Source organism: Gastrolobium bilobum, unplaced genomic scaffold (assembly GCF_033153095.1).
Source record: "Gastrolobium bilobum isolate Gb01-03AN ecotype WA unplaced genomic scaffold, APGP_CSIRO_Gbil_v1 utg3223, whole genome shotgun sequence".
Lineage (NCBI taxonomy): Eukaryota > Viridiplantae > Streptophyta > Magnoliopsida > Fabales > Fabaceae > Gastrolobium > Gastrolobium bilobum.
Genome location: NW_026897393.1, coordinates 50607 through 67036, shown reverse-complemented (window position 1 = coordinate 67036; position 16430 = coordinate 50607). Strand labels below are relative to the sequence as shown.

Below are 16430 nucleotides of genomic sequence, written 5' to 3'. Positions count from 1 at the left end.
ACTCATTTCTAAGATATCATTTAAGTCTTGAAACTAATAATAACTTTGCACAAACAGAAAGAAAAGAGAAAAATATCTGTTGGGATTAATTTGAGAAGAGCCAGCCAACAAGTATGGGCCAACAGTTTGGCTTGCTTGAAGGAGCAAGGAAAAGAAATTAAAAGGCTGTATGCGGGGTCCATTCTATGTGCCAAATGACAAAAAAAAAAAAAAAAAAAAAACCGAATATTTTTGTTTTTTGAGTTTTGACAGACAGAGAGGCACACAATACAACTTTTGTTATAATAGAATAATGTCTTGCTTTGTTGCCGGTTGCATTCCATCTTATAATGATAATATCTAGATTGTGATCCCATGACAGGCTGTTCCAGAAAATATGTGAAGGTCGGGGTACGTGTCTAAACACTAGACTCTTTCAATATTGGGTGTACGACGTGGTCCGCCACCAATGTCTCTGTGATTATATTCTCCGTGACAGCTCTGTTATCTTTGTTAGCAACGCTTCTTGTTGATAAGTTGCGTGCTTATCATTACTACATTACATTATATTTGTCATTCTCATTTTATTCCTCTCTTCCTGGCAGATCAGCCCATAGTATTTGTACTGTTAAAGGATAAGGACAACCACTTGTATTAGTTATATGATTATAAAATCAATTTAAAATGAATAATCATTCAGAAATCTTTTTTATATAAGTTTTTGGGTTATTTTTTTTGTATTTACTGCAGATAAGTTATCTAAATTCAATACGATGTTGTTTTGGGACAGAAATCATGGTGTTTTTATAATTTTAATTTATTTCAGGATTATAATAATCTTTATATTTATAACTTTTTAAGATTTCAATATCAAAACGACGTCGTTTTGATAATAAATGCAGATAATTTATCTGCTGGAGAAATATTTTTTCCTAAGTTTTTATAATAAAACCTAATAATTATATATATCAATTCATAATTTTTTGGGTCATATTAACATATTATTTTATGTATATATATAATTTCATTTGTTTACGTTTTTGGTAGGTGGTGCATAATGAATGAGTTTTATTGACTAAATTTGTTGGACTCGTGAAATCATATTAGATTCAATTCTAACTACTATTACCAAATTACTATTGCTAAAAAAAAAAAAAAACCATTCATTATAATCTTGGCTTGTTAAAAACATTTTTAAGCAGACCAAACCAAAAGTTATGAACCTAAAAGATGAATTAACAGCAAAAGTTATAATCTTGGCTTGTATCCAAAAAAAAAAAAAAACCCTAAAAGAATTAACAAGCAAACGCAATTTGGATTTGGTGTTTGTCATTTAAAATGACAAACACTTTTCCCAACGCAATATATATAGGAATTATTAAGATACTTAGGATGAATTGTTTGATATAATTAACTGTTAATTTTATAATAAATAATTGAATTTTTTAAAATATGATTAGCTGCCGTTGCAATAGTTTCTGAATACCAAATCCTGGAGAAAAATAAAAATGAACAATGAACAATGAATGCCCAAAAGCTTATCTTCCTCAGTTCCACCATTTTTAAAAGTTTATTGCTCTTAAAGTCAATGATTCTAGTTTGCTTATTGTTTTAATCACAACTTGTTTCCGTAAGATATATATGAGTTTTTTTACTTAAAATATTCCCTAAGTGACAATGATTGTAAATCATTTGATAATGAAAAAAAATTACTATTAACACTAGTACCACATTTTTCTTTCTTTCTTTTTTGTATAAACTATTAATACTTGTAAAACAACTATCCTGACTTAAGAAAATGCTCATTTATTTTTTTCATTTATTTATAGTGAGTGACATAATAAACTAATGACTCAAATGCAGATCGAGGGTTGATTTTTTTTCCCCCTGATCGTCATTGCAGACTAGCTTTACGTAACACTACAGAGATTGTTTGATGTTATACAGTACAAAAGGCTTGTCAGAAAAATATTATTACCTATTTTTATATAAAAAGATATTTAGATGTTCGAACTGGATGAATTAACGCACCTAAAATTCTTACCATATACCTTACATACATAATTAAACGTAGTATTGTTTTTTTGTTAAATGTGAGCATGCATGCTTGCGCGTGTTTTTCTTGAGTTATTGGAAACAGTTTTCAAGATACGTGTTTTGAAACAAAAAACAAAAAAACAAAAAAACTAAAGTTTTTTTATGTTTTCAGACCAATTTTTAATTTTATTTTTAAACAAGTGAAAGAGGCAGTGATGTAATTAGCAAACACGACATAACAAAAGTAGATTCTAATTGCTTTTGATCTTTCTTTCCGTAATACACTTTCGTTTTCCGCCCTTTTCTTTGGGATTTCTCCACCTTGAAATGAAGTTGAAGCAAGTGACCAATCCTTCTAAGATTTGGCCTAGTGTGTTGTGCCAGAAGACAAAGTTGTTAAAAATCATGAGCGAATTCAGGATTTTTAGTTTTTACCTTTCTGGTAAAAAAAAATTAAACGATTCTCCATGGCTAAGTGTCTAACCTAATTACCAATCTAACAAAGCTGCAACATGTTAGGGACCGAATATAAACTCAAACATGTTAAACCAAGATTGCTCCGTATTTCACCCTTAAGGGGCGTTTGATAGAGGGAATATTTTTTTTTTATCCGGGAATCATAATTTCCTGGAATATAATTGGAAAACAACTTTTCCGGAAATGTTTGCAAAAAGGTGTTTGGTAGGCAGAAATATTTGTGGAAATATTTGATGAATTTTCACATTGCTATGTTTGGTTGATAATAAAATTTTGGTAGGATTTTGGGTTGAATTTACAAATGTACCCTCGTTTTAAAAAAAAAAATCCATTTTTTTACAACGTTCATATGCTATCACATCGTTCATATGCCACTGAGGTCTGTCTCTCTCTACCCATCAGTTCCTGCAAAACAAGTACAAGTTAGAGGGTTATTTCAGTCTACTTTTTCGCGATTAATTTTTTCTTTCCGTGGGAAACACACAAATCCATATAATCTGTGAGATTTTTTTGTTGGGATATTGAAAATATTTACGTTGCTTTTGAAATCCTAAGATTTCAAGGAATTATGTACCATTTTGTGTTTACCAAACGCTGCATTTCAGTTTACCGACCCCAAAAATCCAAGGAAATCACAAAGAATCCGTCAATCAAACGCCCCCTTATTTTTGTTAGGTATGGCTCGCTCCGGTGGAGTGTAGGAGTCAGTGCTCCATGCCCATAAAGATCTAATATTATTATGGACCTTTGATTTATTGTAAATTTTTTTAGTACTTTAGGTTTGAATTTATGAATAATTGTTGTTAGAGATTTCTAACTTATATTTATATTCACTTATAAATCAAGTGACTTATAATGAGTGACTTTAAGATGAATATAGTATAAACAAGCTGGACATAACTTACAAGATAAATTACTGTGTTAAATCTCTCTTTCTTTTCTCTTATATTTTTCAATTTGTGTGGTTGTCAATTTCAAATCATTTTCTCATTCCACAATTTCAACTTTTGATAATTTCATATAAACGTTCATTAATATTATTGTTCACGACCGAAACCTCATCAATAATAATAATAACTAATATCGATTTTATATAACGTAGTTATTATTTTAATAATTCGACAAGGAGAAAAATTTGTTTACAAATTATACTAAGTCTAAGTTTGACCGGTCATACACTTTTGATTGAAGTATGACCGATCAGACATAATATAATTTATAAGAGTTTGTAAACAAAAAATTTGTAGATATAACCTTTCTCGTTCGGATAATATACGATAACTAATTTTTATTTGTGTGGCACGATAGTTTAGAATCATTGCAAATTCAAAAACATAATTTTACTTATTATTAAATATTTAAATTTTAATTACTTAAAAAAATTTCATTTATTAAATATTTGAATTTATAGAGTGAATTTAAAAACATATATTATAACATAAAAGTAAAAGTTATTTACTTTGTTTTTAATGAATTTGATTTTAATTTAAAAGTTATAAGAATAATTGCATCGAAATAAAACACGCTAGACCAGCTTATTTACCAAGTGCTGCCATTTTGACTATGCTGACCCATGTATTCCAATTTTGTTAGATTAATAATTAAGTTGCATACATTATCAAATTCATATTTCGTTTAAAAAAATAAATTAACAAAAGCCGCTAAATTACCATGATTATCATTCAACAACTACTACAATTCTGTTTGCGACATTTTTTTAAACTAAAAATTACTTTAAAGTTAAAGTTAAAAATAAGAATTTAATAAATGAAGTTAAAAACTGTTTGATAATTATATAAAATTGTACTTAGGGTGTTGAAGGGAGAGAGATAAAATAATTTATTATTAAAATAAATTATAAGAATAGATGATAAAATTCATAAATACAAATTTAAAATAAAGGTTAATTAAAAAATAAATATGAAAATTTAAAAAAACTGACATATATCTTAAAAAAAAACTCTTCTAAGGAGTCTTCACTTCTAAATTTTTGTCTTCATTTTAATTTTTTTATTTTATGATAAGAGCTTTTATAAAATTACGTTTATCTATATTTCTATAGATGTTTGATTTTCTCATGTTAAATGAGAATTCAATTCTCATGTTGTAGAGATAAAAAGCATGTGAGACCCAGGTGTTAGAAAAAATTATATGTAGGACACATGTCAGCACGAAAATCGAAAAATGTGTAGAAAAATTTGAATTCTCATGTTAAATAAGAATTATAAAACCCATTTCTATATTGAAAATTATAAAAATAGCTTATAAACAGGCACTTTGAGTTGTAACTTTTACGATGACTTGGACTGAACCAAACGCATGGAGGCTTTAAAAATTAACATGAGTCAAACATTTTTTTTTTTAACTGCTTTAATTTTGTTTATCCAAACAAGTCCTGTGATTTTTTTTTCTCAAAATTGTTCTCAGAAAGCCGTTTAAAAAAAATAGCCAAGTAAGCTCATAACCTAGATTAAAATTGAAGTAGATTGTTATAAAAAAAAAACTAAACATATTTAGTTATTTTCAATTGAATTTATCAGGGTTTACAAAATTTTCAATGTTTTTATAATTCTTATCTAGTCCCTCTTTTAATATAAAAGATTGATAAGCCACTAAGAGTAGTATAATGTAAAAATAAAAAAAATTAAATAATTTACACGGGATTATAAATTTAAAGCTAGTGCCATATTGTGTAAAATAAAATAAGTGATTGATTAATTCAATTTATGGGCATTTACCATATTGGCACATGACACTGTGTTTGAAGAAGGAGAAGTTCATTTTAGATCAAGGTTGTTGAACCTCATTATTTTGTCCCTTTTTTTTTACAATATATTATGAATTATATCAAATCGTAAGATATAAAAATATAATAAAAAATAATTTGAAAATATATAATATATTTAATATCATGTAAATTTAAATTTAAAAAGAATCCAATAAACAAAATACATAAATAACTAGTGCAAATCTGTATCTATCAGAAATTATGGTAAGAAGTTTATCGTCTCTATGATTAGATTTGTTGGAAGCTTAAAGCCTATGAATGATTTTTTTTATCAATTAACTATTTTACTAAAAAAAATTCGACTTCCTAAGGCTAAAGCAAAGTCTATAAAAATATTTTGAAAAGGCTTTTTTTTTTTTTGCTTTTTGTTTAGTCAACCTCATGTTGCTTTAATTTGAATAATTTTTTTATTGATTTATTCTTTATTTTGAAGATGGAAGAGATTTAAAATATTTATTTAGTTATTTTCTTTATTAATACAGACTTTTCAAAATAATTTTTTAATTTAAATCACAAGTTAAATTTTAATTTTCTTTTTCTTATTAATATTAATATTTAGATTTTTTAATTTAAATCTTTGTTTTATATTAAAAAATTAAAAAATTATTTAATTTTCATATCGTATCACAATACGATATTTTATCATATGATACAGTATCGTATTGTCCAATACAATTTTTTTCGATACACCCACTTGATATGTATTGCTGTCTTGATGGGCTTGTGAATTGTATCCTATCATATCTTGTATTGTACGATACTAATAACTATGTTTTAGATAATTGAAAATGCTTTTGAAAAGTTTTATATTTTATTGGATTAAATTTTCTTTACGAAATTATAATTTTACTAAATTTTTTAAATAGACTCTTCTTTTATTATTTTTAATTAAGTTTATATATTTTTAAAAAGTCTTAAATAAATATTTTCTGTTTTAACTACTGTTAAATTTTACTAAATTATAGGGATTTATTTGAAACCTCAAACAAGCACGGGAGACATTCAACTACATTATCTGTCAAATAAATCTTTATAATTAATTTAATTTTTTTAAACATATAGAAATCTTACTAAAAAATTGTAAACTATTGGAAACTATTTAAAAATTGAGTAAATACCCATTTTCGTTCTTGGCAATTTTCACGAGGCACATTTTAGTCCCGAACAATAAAAAAAGACTCATTTTAGTCCCAAATATTTGAAAAAAATGGCCACGTTCGTCCGTCCGTTAGTTGGCATCTGACGGCCCAACTAACGGAGCATATGTGGACCGTTACTTTGCCGAGTCACCGTTAAGTATGCCAGCGTGAAACTAATACGATGTCGTTTTATGTCTTCTTGGAGTTTTGGACAACTGACCCTAACAATCGAAGGCCTTATTTGGTCCCTGACAAATTTATCGAGGCCCTATTTAGACAAACCTTTCTCTATGACAAACATGACCTCACTGAGGCTCTATTTATATCAGCACTTTTGTGCTTAATGCTATATTTTTATATTGAATCTACACCCCTAAATAGGGCCTTCGATAAACTTGGAGCTACCAAAGCCTCATCTGATGAGGAAACAACAGCAACAAACTCAGCAATCAGAGTCTTTGAACTGCCCACGATGTGACTCTACAAACACCAAATTTTGTTACTACAACAAGTCTCAGCCTCGCCATTTCTGCAGAGCTTGTAAGAGGCACTGGATTAAAGGCGGAACTTTACGCAATGTTCCTGTTGGTGGTGGCAGGAAGAATAAGAAGGTAAAAAAATCAACCACCCCAACATCTTCCTCCACGACCAAAGCCACCACCTCCTCTACTTGCACCACCACTGTCTCCACCTCAATTGGCAACATGGGTGGCGGGTCAAGTAGCCACATGACAATGAATCCAACTCCTCTTGCAGTGAGTAATCAGAAAAACATCCCTTCCTCTTTCTATCAAGTTCAAGCTTTGATTCGCCCACCATCTTTGCTGTTACAACAGAATCTGATGAATACTGGAGACTTAGAAAGCAAAGATTTTGGTATTGGTAATATCATCTTTTTGAGTTCAACTTTGCCTTTTCCTCAAAACCAAAGCCTACACTTTCTCTTCTCAACCTCAAGCTCTTTTGACACAAACCCTTGTGCAGTATGAACTTCTCTGCGATCCTCCAATGTTTATAACTATGGGGAGGAGTTTAAAACAATGGAGGAACCAACCATCAACAACATAATGCCCAGCACAAGTGGCAGTAACACACATGGGAGATACCAGCAACAAGTGCTGGCATGGAAACTTCAAACTATTGGAATTGGAAGGACATTGATTCTTTGGTCTCAACTGATCTAAAAGATCCCTGGGATGATTCTGATATCAAACCATAAGACGGAAAAAACAAAAAAGCAACATGTGATAGTGTCTAAAGATTAGAAAGGTTTGTGGTGTTAAGGACTAAATAGGACCTCGATAAATTTGTTAGGGACCAAGTAGGGCCTCGATAAATTTGTCAAGGACCAAATAGGGCCTTCGATGCTAGGGTCAGTTGTCCAAAACTTCAAGAAGACATAAAATGACGTCATATTACTTCCACGCTGGCATACTTAACAGTGACTCAACAAAGTAACGGTCCACGTGTGCTTCGTTAGTTGGGCCATCAGATGCCAACTAACGGAAGGACGAACGTGGCTCTTTTTTTCAAATATTAGGGACTAAAATGAGCTTTTTTTTATTATTCGGAACTAAAATGTACCTCGTGAAAATTGCTAGGGACGAAAATGAGTATTTACTCTTAAAAATTTAGTAATATTACAGTGATTTAGAGAGTATTTTAATTTTTTTATTTATTTACCCGAAAATTTAAAGTAGCTTGAGTGATTTGAAATTGTGTGTTGAAAAGCATGAAAATATTGGTTGTACGACTGGCAAATGCGATTTTGTCAGAATATATTAATTTTGATTAATTTGATATCTTTCAATAATTCCAAATTTTGGTAACGTTTGATTCCAACTACTTTTTGGCTCTGTTGCTTTTTAAAATCATATTAATAGTAACACGCCATTCATAACGCTGAAAGCAATATTAGTTCCCAAAATGTTATTCTTCTCGGTATAGTTATCAATATTGAATGATATATGATATGATTCATACGATATTGTATAATTTATAAATGTAATGTATATCAAAAAGTAATTTGTATCAAACGATATAATATTATATCATATGATATGGTATGTATCATATATAATATGACAGAAAATTGAATCAAAATTTATGTTTTTTAATATAAAAAATAAAAATTTAATTTATGAATTAATAAAAAATCTGATTTGATTTGCCAAATTAAAAATTATTTGATTTGATTTGATTTGATTGTTATATAAGAAAAAAATTAATTTATGATAGAAATTCAAAAATTAATCTGAAAAAATTGTAATAATAAAAGAAATATTTTAATATTTATTTTTAAATTATTTTTTAATATATTTTTATATCTTATGATTGAATATGAATCACAATACAAAAAATCAGTCAAATAATACACGTATTGTGATTCATTCTTAGTATTATTAATTTGAAAATCAAGTTATCATTGATCCCCATTAAATGATTTTTTTGAATAATAACCATAGTTTTGTTTACGTTATATAGCATTTAAGGATGAGAACAAGTGAATAGAATAGAAGAAAAAGGAAATCCGAATTGAATGGAGGTTTAAAAGGACATAATATCTAATAATAGGGACCTGTTTACAAACTTTTTTTACAATTACACTAATGTAAGATTAGTCGTACACTGTATGATTAATTGATTAATGTAGGACCGATACTACATAATATGGTTGAGATAGGATATTGTGATACCCAAGTTATGTTACACCCATGTGACACCCAGTCAATCTCACGTTAGATCGTTTATGTTGATTCAACGGTTATATTTATTTCCAATCTTTGTATGGTCATGATTTCCCAAATTTAAAGTGAAAGAATTAAATATGAAAAATCATAACCATACAAAGGTAGAAATAAATATAAAATATTAAATTTGGGAAATCATGACCATACAAAGATGGAAATAAATATAACCGTTGGATCAACATAAGCGATCTAACGGTGAGATTGACTAGGTGTAACATAACTTATGTGTCACAATATACTATCCTAATATAATTTGTAAAAAAAAAAAAAAAATTATAAATATAAACTGAGCTTTAGATTATACATAAACGGTGATATAGAAGTGGAAAAAAAATGAATGATTGATGTAGTGAGAGAGAGAAGTGGAATTGGGCTGGCCCACAATGAGAAAGAAAGTGGTGTACCTGCTGGCATATTAGTCCTGACAGTCTGGTTCTTCTCATTCCCTCTCTCTTTTATTAGACAGACCCCTCTCTCTCTCCCTCCCTCCTTCTTCATCATCTCTTTCTGCTTCAACGACTCTGTCAGTCTTTACTTTTTGTTCATACTTATTTTGTACTTTCAACACCATCCATCCACATCATCCATGGCTGAGGAAACCCAAAAACCAACTGAAGAAGTAGTGACCGCCGTGGACGCTGACAAGGACCCCGCTGCTGATGCATCTGCTGCTCCTGCTGAAGAGAAGCCACCATCTGCTGAAGAAGTGGAGAAACCCCTCGATGACAAGATTCCCCAGTCGGTTTCCTTCAAGGAGGAGACCAACGTTGTTGGTGACCTCCCCGAAGCTGAGAAGAAGGCCCTCGATGAACTCAAGCACCTTATTCAAGAAGCACTTAACAAGCATGAGCTAACTACTCCCCCACCACCACCCAAGGCCCCTGAGGTCACACAACAAGATAAGAAACAAGAAGATAAGAAGGAAGAGATAATAACTGAAGAACAAAAGAAGGAAGAGGTGGCAGAAGTAGAACAGGAGCAAGATAAGAAGGAAGAGGCAACTGAAGTGGAAAAGAAGGCTCCAGAGGTGGCAGAAGAAGAGAAGAAGGCTCCGGAGGTGACAGAAGAAGAGAAGAAGGCCGCGGAGGTGACAGAAGAAGAGAAGAAGGAAGAGGAGGCAATAGAAGATAAACCAGTTTCAGCTTCTGAGGAACCTATAATTGAAGTTAAACCTGAGGCTGAGACTGCAACAACTGGCGAAGAGAAGAAGGGTGAGGCTGTGGAGGAGGACGGTGAAAAGACGGTGGAGGCTATTAAGGAGACCATAGTTTCAGTGTCTGCTCCTGCTGTCGAGGAAGCACCGGCTCCGCCTTCGCCTGAGGAAGTTGAAATATGGGGAATTCCCCTCCTTGCCGATGAGAGGAGCGATGTCATTCTCCTTAAATTCCTCAGAGCCAGGGATTTCAAGGTCAAGGATGCCTTCGCGATGATCAAAAACACCGTCCGTTGGAGAAAGGAATTCGGAGCCGACGCGCTCGTCGATGAAGATCTCGGAAGTGATTGGGACAGGGTGGTGTTTACTCATGGATATGACAAAGAAGGACACCCAGTTTGCTACAACGTCTTTGGTGAGTTTGAGAACAAGGAGTTGTATAACAACACCTTTTCTGATGAGGAGAAGCGCAACAAGTTCATCAGGTGGAGGACTCAGTTCTTGGAGAAGAGTGTCAGAAATCTTGAATACAGTCCAACTGGTATCTCTACCATTGTCCAGGTGAATGATCTTAGAAATTCTCCTGGACTTGGCAAGAGGGAGCTCAGGCAGGCTACCAATCAGGCCCTTCAGTTGCTTCAGGATAACTACCCTGAGTTCGTTGCCAAGCAGGTTCGTACTACTTGTTCCCTTATTATTTCTAACTCAGCCCCCTTTTCAATTTTCTTTGTATTCTAATTTTGAAGATGGAATTTTGGCAACCTTGTATTCTTAAAAGTGATTGCTTGGTTTTTGTTTCCGCAGATATTTATCAATGTTCCTTGGTGGTACCTTGCCTTTTCTAGGATGATCAGTGCTTTCCTGACACAGAGGACAAAGAGCAAATTTGTATTTGCTGGTCCATCCAAATCTGCTGAAACCCTTTTCAAGTAAGGGCATTTCTTCTCCTTTTTTTACTGCTCGATCATCATAAATATGTTCTGTGTTTTTTTGTCTTCCTTTCGGTTTGTTGGGTCGTCGTGTATTTATATCTCTACGTCATTATTGGTACCATTATCAGCAACTTACTCTATTGATATGATATTATTATTATTATTATGGTTACTGTTAGCTAGCTCTTATTGATAATGATACATATTTGGCCGGGACAGGTATATAGCTCCCGAGCTAGTGCCGGTTCAATATGGTGGACTGAGCAGAGAGGGTGAACAGGAATTCACCAATGCTGACCCTGTCACCGAGGTTACTATTAAACCAGCAACAAAACATACTGTTGAGTTCCCAGTTTCTGAGGTAACTAGGAGACAATTATTTGATACAATCTTATTTCATTAAGTAGGGCCCTATCTCTAACGTGCATATTTGGTGTGCTGACTAAACCATTGTATATGCAGAAAAGCCATCTGGTTTGGGAAGTCCGAGTTGTGGGTTGGGATGTTAACTATGGAGCTGAATTCGTGCCCAGCACCGAGGATGGATACACTGTGTTAGTGCAGAAGAGCAGGAAAATTGCTCCCGCTGATGAAACAGTAATTACTAACAGCTTCAAAATTGGTGAACCGGGCAAGGTTGTACTCACCATAGACAACCAAACTTCCAAGAGGAAGAAACTCCTGTACAGGTCCAAGACCAAAGCCATCTCCGAGTAAAGCTTTCGAGGAAGAATGTCTGAATTCCCATGGATAAGAGAATGACATGGTGAAGACCAGGGGTTGTTATGTATTTTCATTGAAAGTAAAAGAACATTGTGGAAGTTGGGGGTGGGGGAACTTATTCTTTTATACAAGGGGTTATTTTGTTCATTTGGTTTATAAATTATTTTGTTTCTTGTTTCGAGTCTGGGGGTTGGGCAATTTTATTTACAGTTACAGTGACGTGGATGTGGTATTTTGTTCATTTGGTTTTGGAATTTGATAAAACATTTACTGCTTGGAAATTTCTGAGATGCATGAACTGGATGAAGGACGGTGGGTGGGGAGGGAACACAATTGGAGTTCATTTGTAAAGGAAAAATTAATGTCTGCGTGATGAACTGTGGAAGAAAAACTGTTTGCATTGTGATGCTCTTATAGCTGTAAAGTTTGTTTAAATGTCATGATGTATTACTTTCTTATTCCCCGTAAATAATAAAAAATTAGTTCATTGTTTCTGATGTTATGCTTTCTTGATTGAGAAATTATTTACTGGTTGAGTTTAGCTTCGAGTAAATTGAGGTAAATATTATATTTTTTTTATTCTTTTATAAATTAAGGACAATACTATTATTATATTAACTCTTCTAAAGCCCAGCAGTTGCATCTAAATGAAAACTTGAATGATGAGAGTGAGGATTGTTGGTCAAGTAGCATATATGAGTTGTTTCCAATATAGCATCGCTGGAATGTGGCTCAACAATGTCAGCAGTGTAGCGTTTTGCAGCCACCTTACAGTCTCGAGTCATTAGCAATTAGGCCCATTTTAATGTTATCTGGTCTCGATAATGGCACTTTTCAATTAAGGAACGCTCAGAAATCTGTTCGTCTACTTTAGGATGGCTGACTCAAAATTGGTACCAACATAATAACATTCTAAACTAAGTAAAGAATATAACTCGTATCATATGCTGACATTTTCCTACAGAAATTTAACCCATAGCTTTATGATTTCTTTATAGTTATGACAGCTTTTGGTACTTTGACACACAGTATATATTCACGCCGTTATTTGTTTTTTTATGACAATTCATATTTACCTACGAGAAAAAAAGTAACACTAGTCTAAATCTAAATGATGATAAGCAATTAAATGGTGATAATTCAATTGGCGCACGAGAGTTGAGCAGGTAGGGTAAGAGCATGTGTTCGACCATCTTCAGTGTCACCTTTAGGAAGAGTTTAAAGCTTAAATTAGACTAGTCACGAAGCGATGAACCAATGAAATATTTTTAAAAAATAAAATAATGATAAGCAAGAAAGTACTTCTTACTTACAGTTTTACCAATACAAATAACTCATTCTTTAGTATATTAAAATTAAATGAATTTTATATTTTTAACTCGAATCTTAAATTACAAAATTATTATGAAATATGTGATATTGTAGTAGTATCAAAATTGCTCTCCATAAAAGTTAGGTACGTAGAGTTTAGGATAAATCAATTTAAGTGGCCGATTGAGCAAGCAATCCACACAATTTGGGCTGGCTTCCTGTGATATCAATTTATTTAAAATACAAAATAATAAATATGTGTATGAAATAAAATCAAATAAATTCTTTGGTGACTAATACAAGTTACAAACCCGGTGTTGAGAAAGACAAAAAAAGGAAAGAAAAATTGTCCCCACCCAATGTGTTAAGAGAAGCATCTTTCGAGGGTCCATACCAAATTACCAACTACTAAATAATTAACCACGACACACACACACACAGGTCCAACACTAAACTGAGCACAAATAAAATGGGAAGACATAGAGATGCTTATTAAAAGAAATTGATTTTTAAGGGAAAAACACTCAATAATATTCTAAGCTATCTTTTATAAATAAATATGAATTATTTTATTTTAGGATGTGAATAATTTTTTATGAAAATGCATATTTATCGTAATCAAAACAATGTGTAACAATTAAAAAAATTGTTGATGAACTACATTTGGTTCAAACTAAACCAAAGCATACATGTCGGCTTTTTGACCCTTATAACCCTTTATTATTAACTAATTACTGATTTGACCTTGATTATAAACTATTTCAAAAATTTAACCCCCTCAAAAAACATAACACCAATCTGCCCATGTTTGACCGTTGACCACCAAGCCTACCCGGGTACACTCCTCTGTACCCGGGTATTTTTTGAAAATTTTTGTCTACCCGGGTAAGGAGGAGTGTACCCGGGTATTGTTCTTCGTACCTGAGAAATTGCTTGAATTATTTACCCGGGTAGGGAGGGGTGTACCCGGGTAAATCTTCGACCACCCATTTGGTACTTGCTATAACTGGGGCAACTTGTAGCTGATGGATATAAGAACAGATATGATTTATTTGATTTTACCACAAGTTAATTATATTTGCGGATGTGTAATTAATTGTTTCATGGTAATTTTTTTTTCTCTCTTTTTTACAGCTAATGAGATAGATCAGTATTATCAAGTTAAGCATGCCTAACCAATTTGAAGAGCTTTTAGCTTTGAGAATGGATTTGGAATTTCCATACATCAACACTTTACTGCTCATCAAAGCGGTCCATGTTCGTATCGATTATGATGGGGTCTACTTTTATAGTGTTAACTGAGAATTCCCTTTCTAAAATAATCATTGAAAAATATTTGTGTGCTTTACAGACCCAAAAAAGTTGCAGAGGCGGAGCATGTGATAGTGGGTGCCTCCATATTCAAAGCTTGGAGAAGAAGAGTGCATGGGAGATCCAAAGAGTAATCATACCCGGGTGGTCGAAGATTTACCCGGGTACACCCCTCTCTACCCGGGTAAATAATTCAAGCAATTTCTCAGGTGCGAAGAACAATACCCGGGTACACGCCTCCCTACTCGGGTAGACAAAAATTTTCAAAAAATACCCGAGTACAGAGGGGTGTACCCGGGTAGGCTTGGTGGTCAACGGTCAAACATGAGCAGATTGGTGTTATGTTTTTTGAGAGGGTTAAATTTTTGAAATAGTTTATAATCAAGGTCAAATCGGTAATTAATTAATAATAAAGGGTTATAAGAGTAAAAAAACCCATACGTGTCACTTATACTCCCACTTCACAGCGACGGTGCATCATGGATTTGATTGGATATGATGATATGAGCACAAATAGGTTAACTCTACATAAAATATTTTGAATATGACATTGCCTATATTAATTTAGTGTAAGTTAAATTATAAATTTGACTTGATTTATATTATATTATTTTAAAACAAAATGATATAATATTATTTTAAAACAAAATAATATTATATTTTTATTAATTAAAATTAGTAAAATATTTAATTTATTTTAATTAAAATAAATAATCCAATATAAGCCCTCATGTAAACTTGACGGTTTTAATAAAAAAAGTAAAAATATGTGTTATTTCAAACTCACAAAAAGGTGTAAGTTCCGTTGAAAAAAAATAAAGACAAAAAATAAAATAAAGGTGTGTGTTTTATTTTTTTGTGTCTATGAAATAATACAACTTATATCATTTAAAATAATATATATATGTTTTTCTTTTTTTAATGAACCTTTATAAAGACTTAAACATATTTAATTTTATTAAATATATTAGGTTACATCCCACTTGATATGAATCGGATCGTAAACCTCTGATAAATCACTTGATCCATATATGGCCGCTGGACAGGCTAGCAGTTTGACTATATAAAAGCTGTTGCAATCATAAAACTAATGAAGACTTTTTGTTTAGTTTAATTGCCTGTTTGGGTTCTCTTATTTTTAAGCTATAAACTACTTATAAGTATAAGCTAGGCCAAACAGGTTTTGGAAAAAACTCTTATAACGAAAAGCTCTCTTTTTTTATAATGAAGAAAAAGCTGAAAATTAAAAGCTCCAAGGAGGAGTTTTTTTTTAGCTCTTATCTGTTTTTCTTGAATTGTGTGCTTTTTTTTTAAATGAAAAGTGATAAAGATAGGGAGAGAGATAATTTTCTTGAAATATGTGCTTTTAAGTAATTTTTAAGCTAAATTTTTTATGTAATTTTCAAACAGCTTTTAACTTCTTTTTTTAAACTTTAACTTATAAAACTTGTGTATCTGAACTGTCCTTGCATTCAGCTATTACATCTCTCATCAACGGCCTTTTGGATATATATATATTTTTAAAAGACACTTGTTAATGGACATATTATGTGTAAAAATATCAAAATTTATGATAATTTGTTTTGACTTTACATGAAAGAGTACATAAATAAAAGATGGAGCTAAGAAACCTATATTATGGAGAGAGAGATAAATTAACTTGGACATCTTTTAGCAGTTGAGGAGATTCCATGTTAAGAGAATTATAAGGATTTGAAAATCTTAAACTATTAAGAGGTCCTCTGCTGCGTTTTGAAATGCTTTGGTGTTTGATTGATGTCCAACTGGAAGTTGCTTTAGTCCATTATTAAAAACTACAAGCAAAGGTCT

General features: G+C 31.7%; 1 protein-coding gene and 1 pseudogene across 1 annotated transcript; both read left to right on the top strand.

Annotated features, from left to right (window-relative positions):
- Positions 1 to 6818: 6818 nt before the first annotated feature.
- On the top strand, positions 6819 to 7639 carry LOC133306553 (dof zinc finger protein DOF2.2-like; annotated as a pseudogene).
- Positions 7640 to 9633: 1994 nt separating this feature from the next.
- LOC133306520 (patellin-3-like) lies at positions 9634 to 12438 on the top strand. The gene is made up of 4 exons (XM_061506845.1): positions 9634 to 10995; positions 11128 to 11252; positions 11475 to 11616; positions 11718 to 12438. Exons 1-4 carry the CDS (start codon positions 9757 to 9759, stop codon positions 11970 to 11972), a joined length of 1761 nt encoding a protein of 586 aa, XP_061362829.1. The 5' UTR covers positions 9634 to 9756; the 3' UTR covers positions 11973 to 12438.
- Positions 12439 to 16430: the final 3992 nt, after the last annotated feature.

Bases quoted from the DNA above. Each gene is read 5' to 3' on its own strand.
- LOC133306520 (XM_061506845.1), top strand. From the start codon at position 9,757: ATGGCTGAGGAAACCCAAAAACCAACTGAAGAAGTAGTGACCGCCGTG. The intron at 11,253-11,474 runs GTAAGGGCATTT...TGGCCGGGACAG, and splicing joins TCTGCTGAAACCCTTTTCAA to GTATATAGCTCCCGAGCTAG. The intron at 11,617-11,717 runs GTAACTAGGAGA...TTGTATATGCAG, and splicing joins TTGAGTTCCCAGTTTCTGAG to AAAAGCCATCTGGTTTGGGA.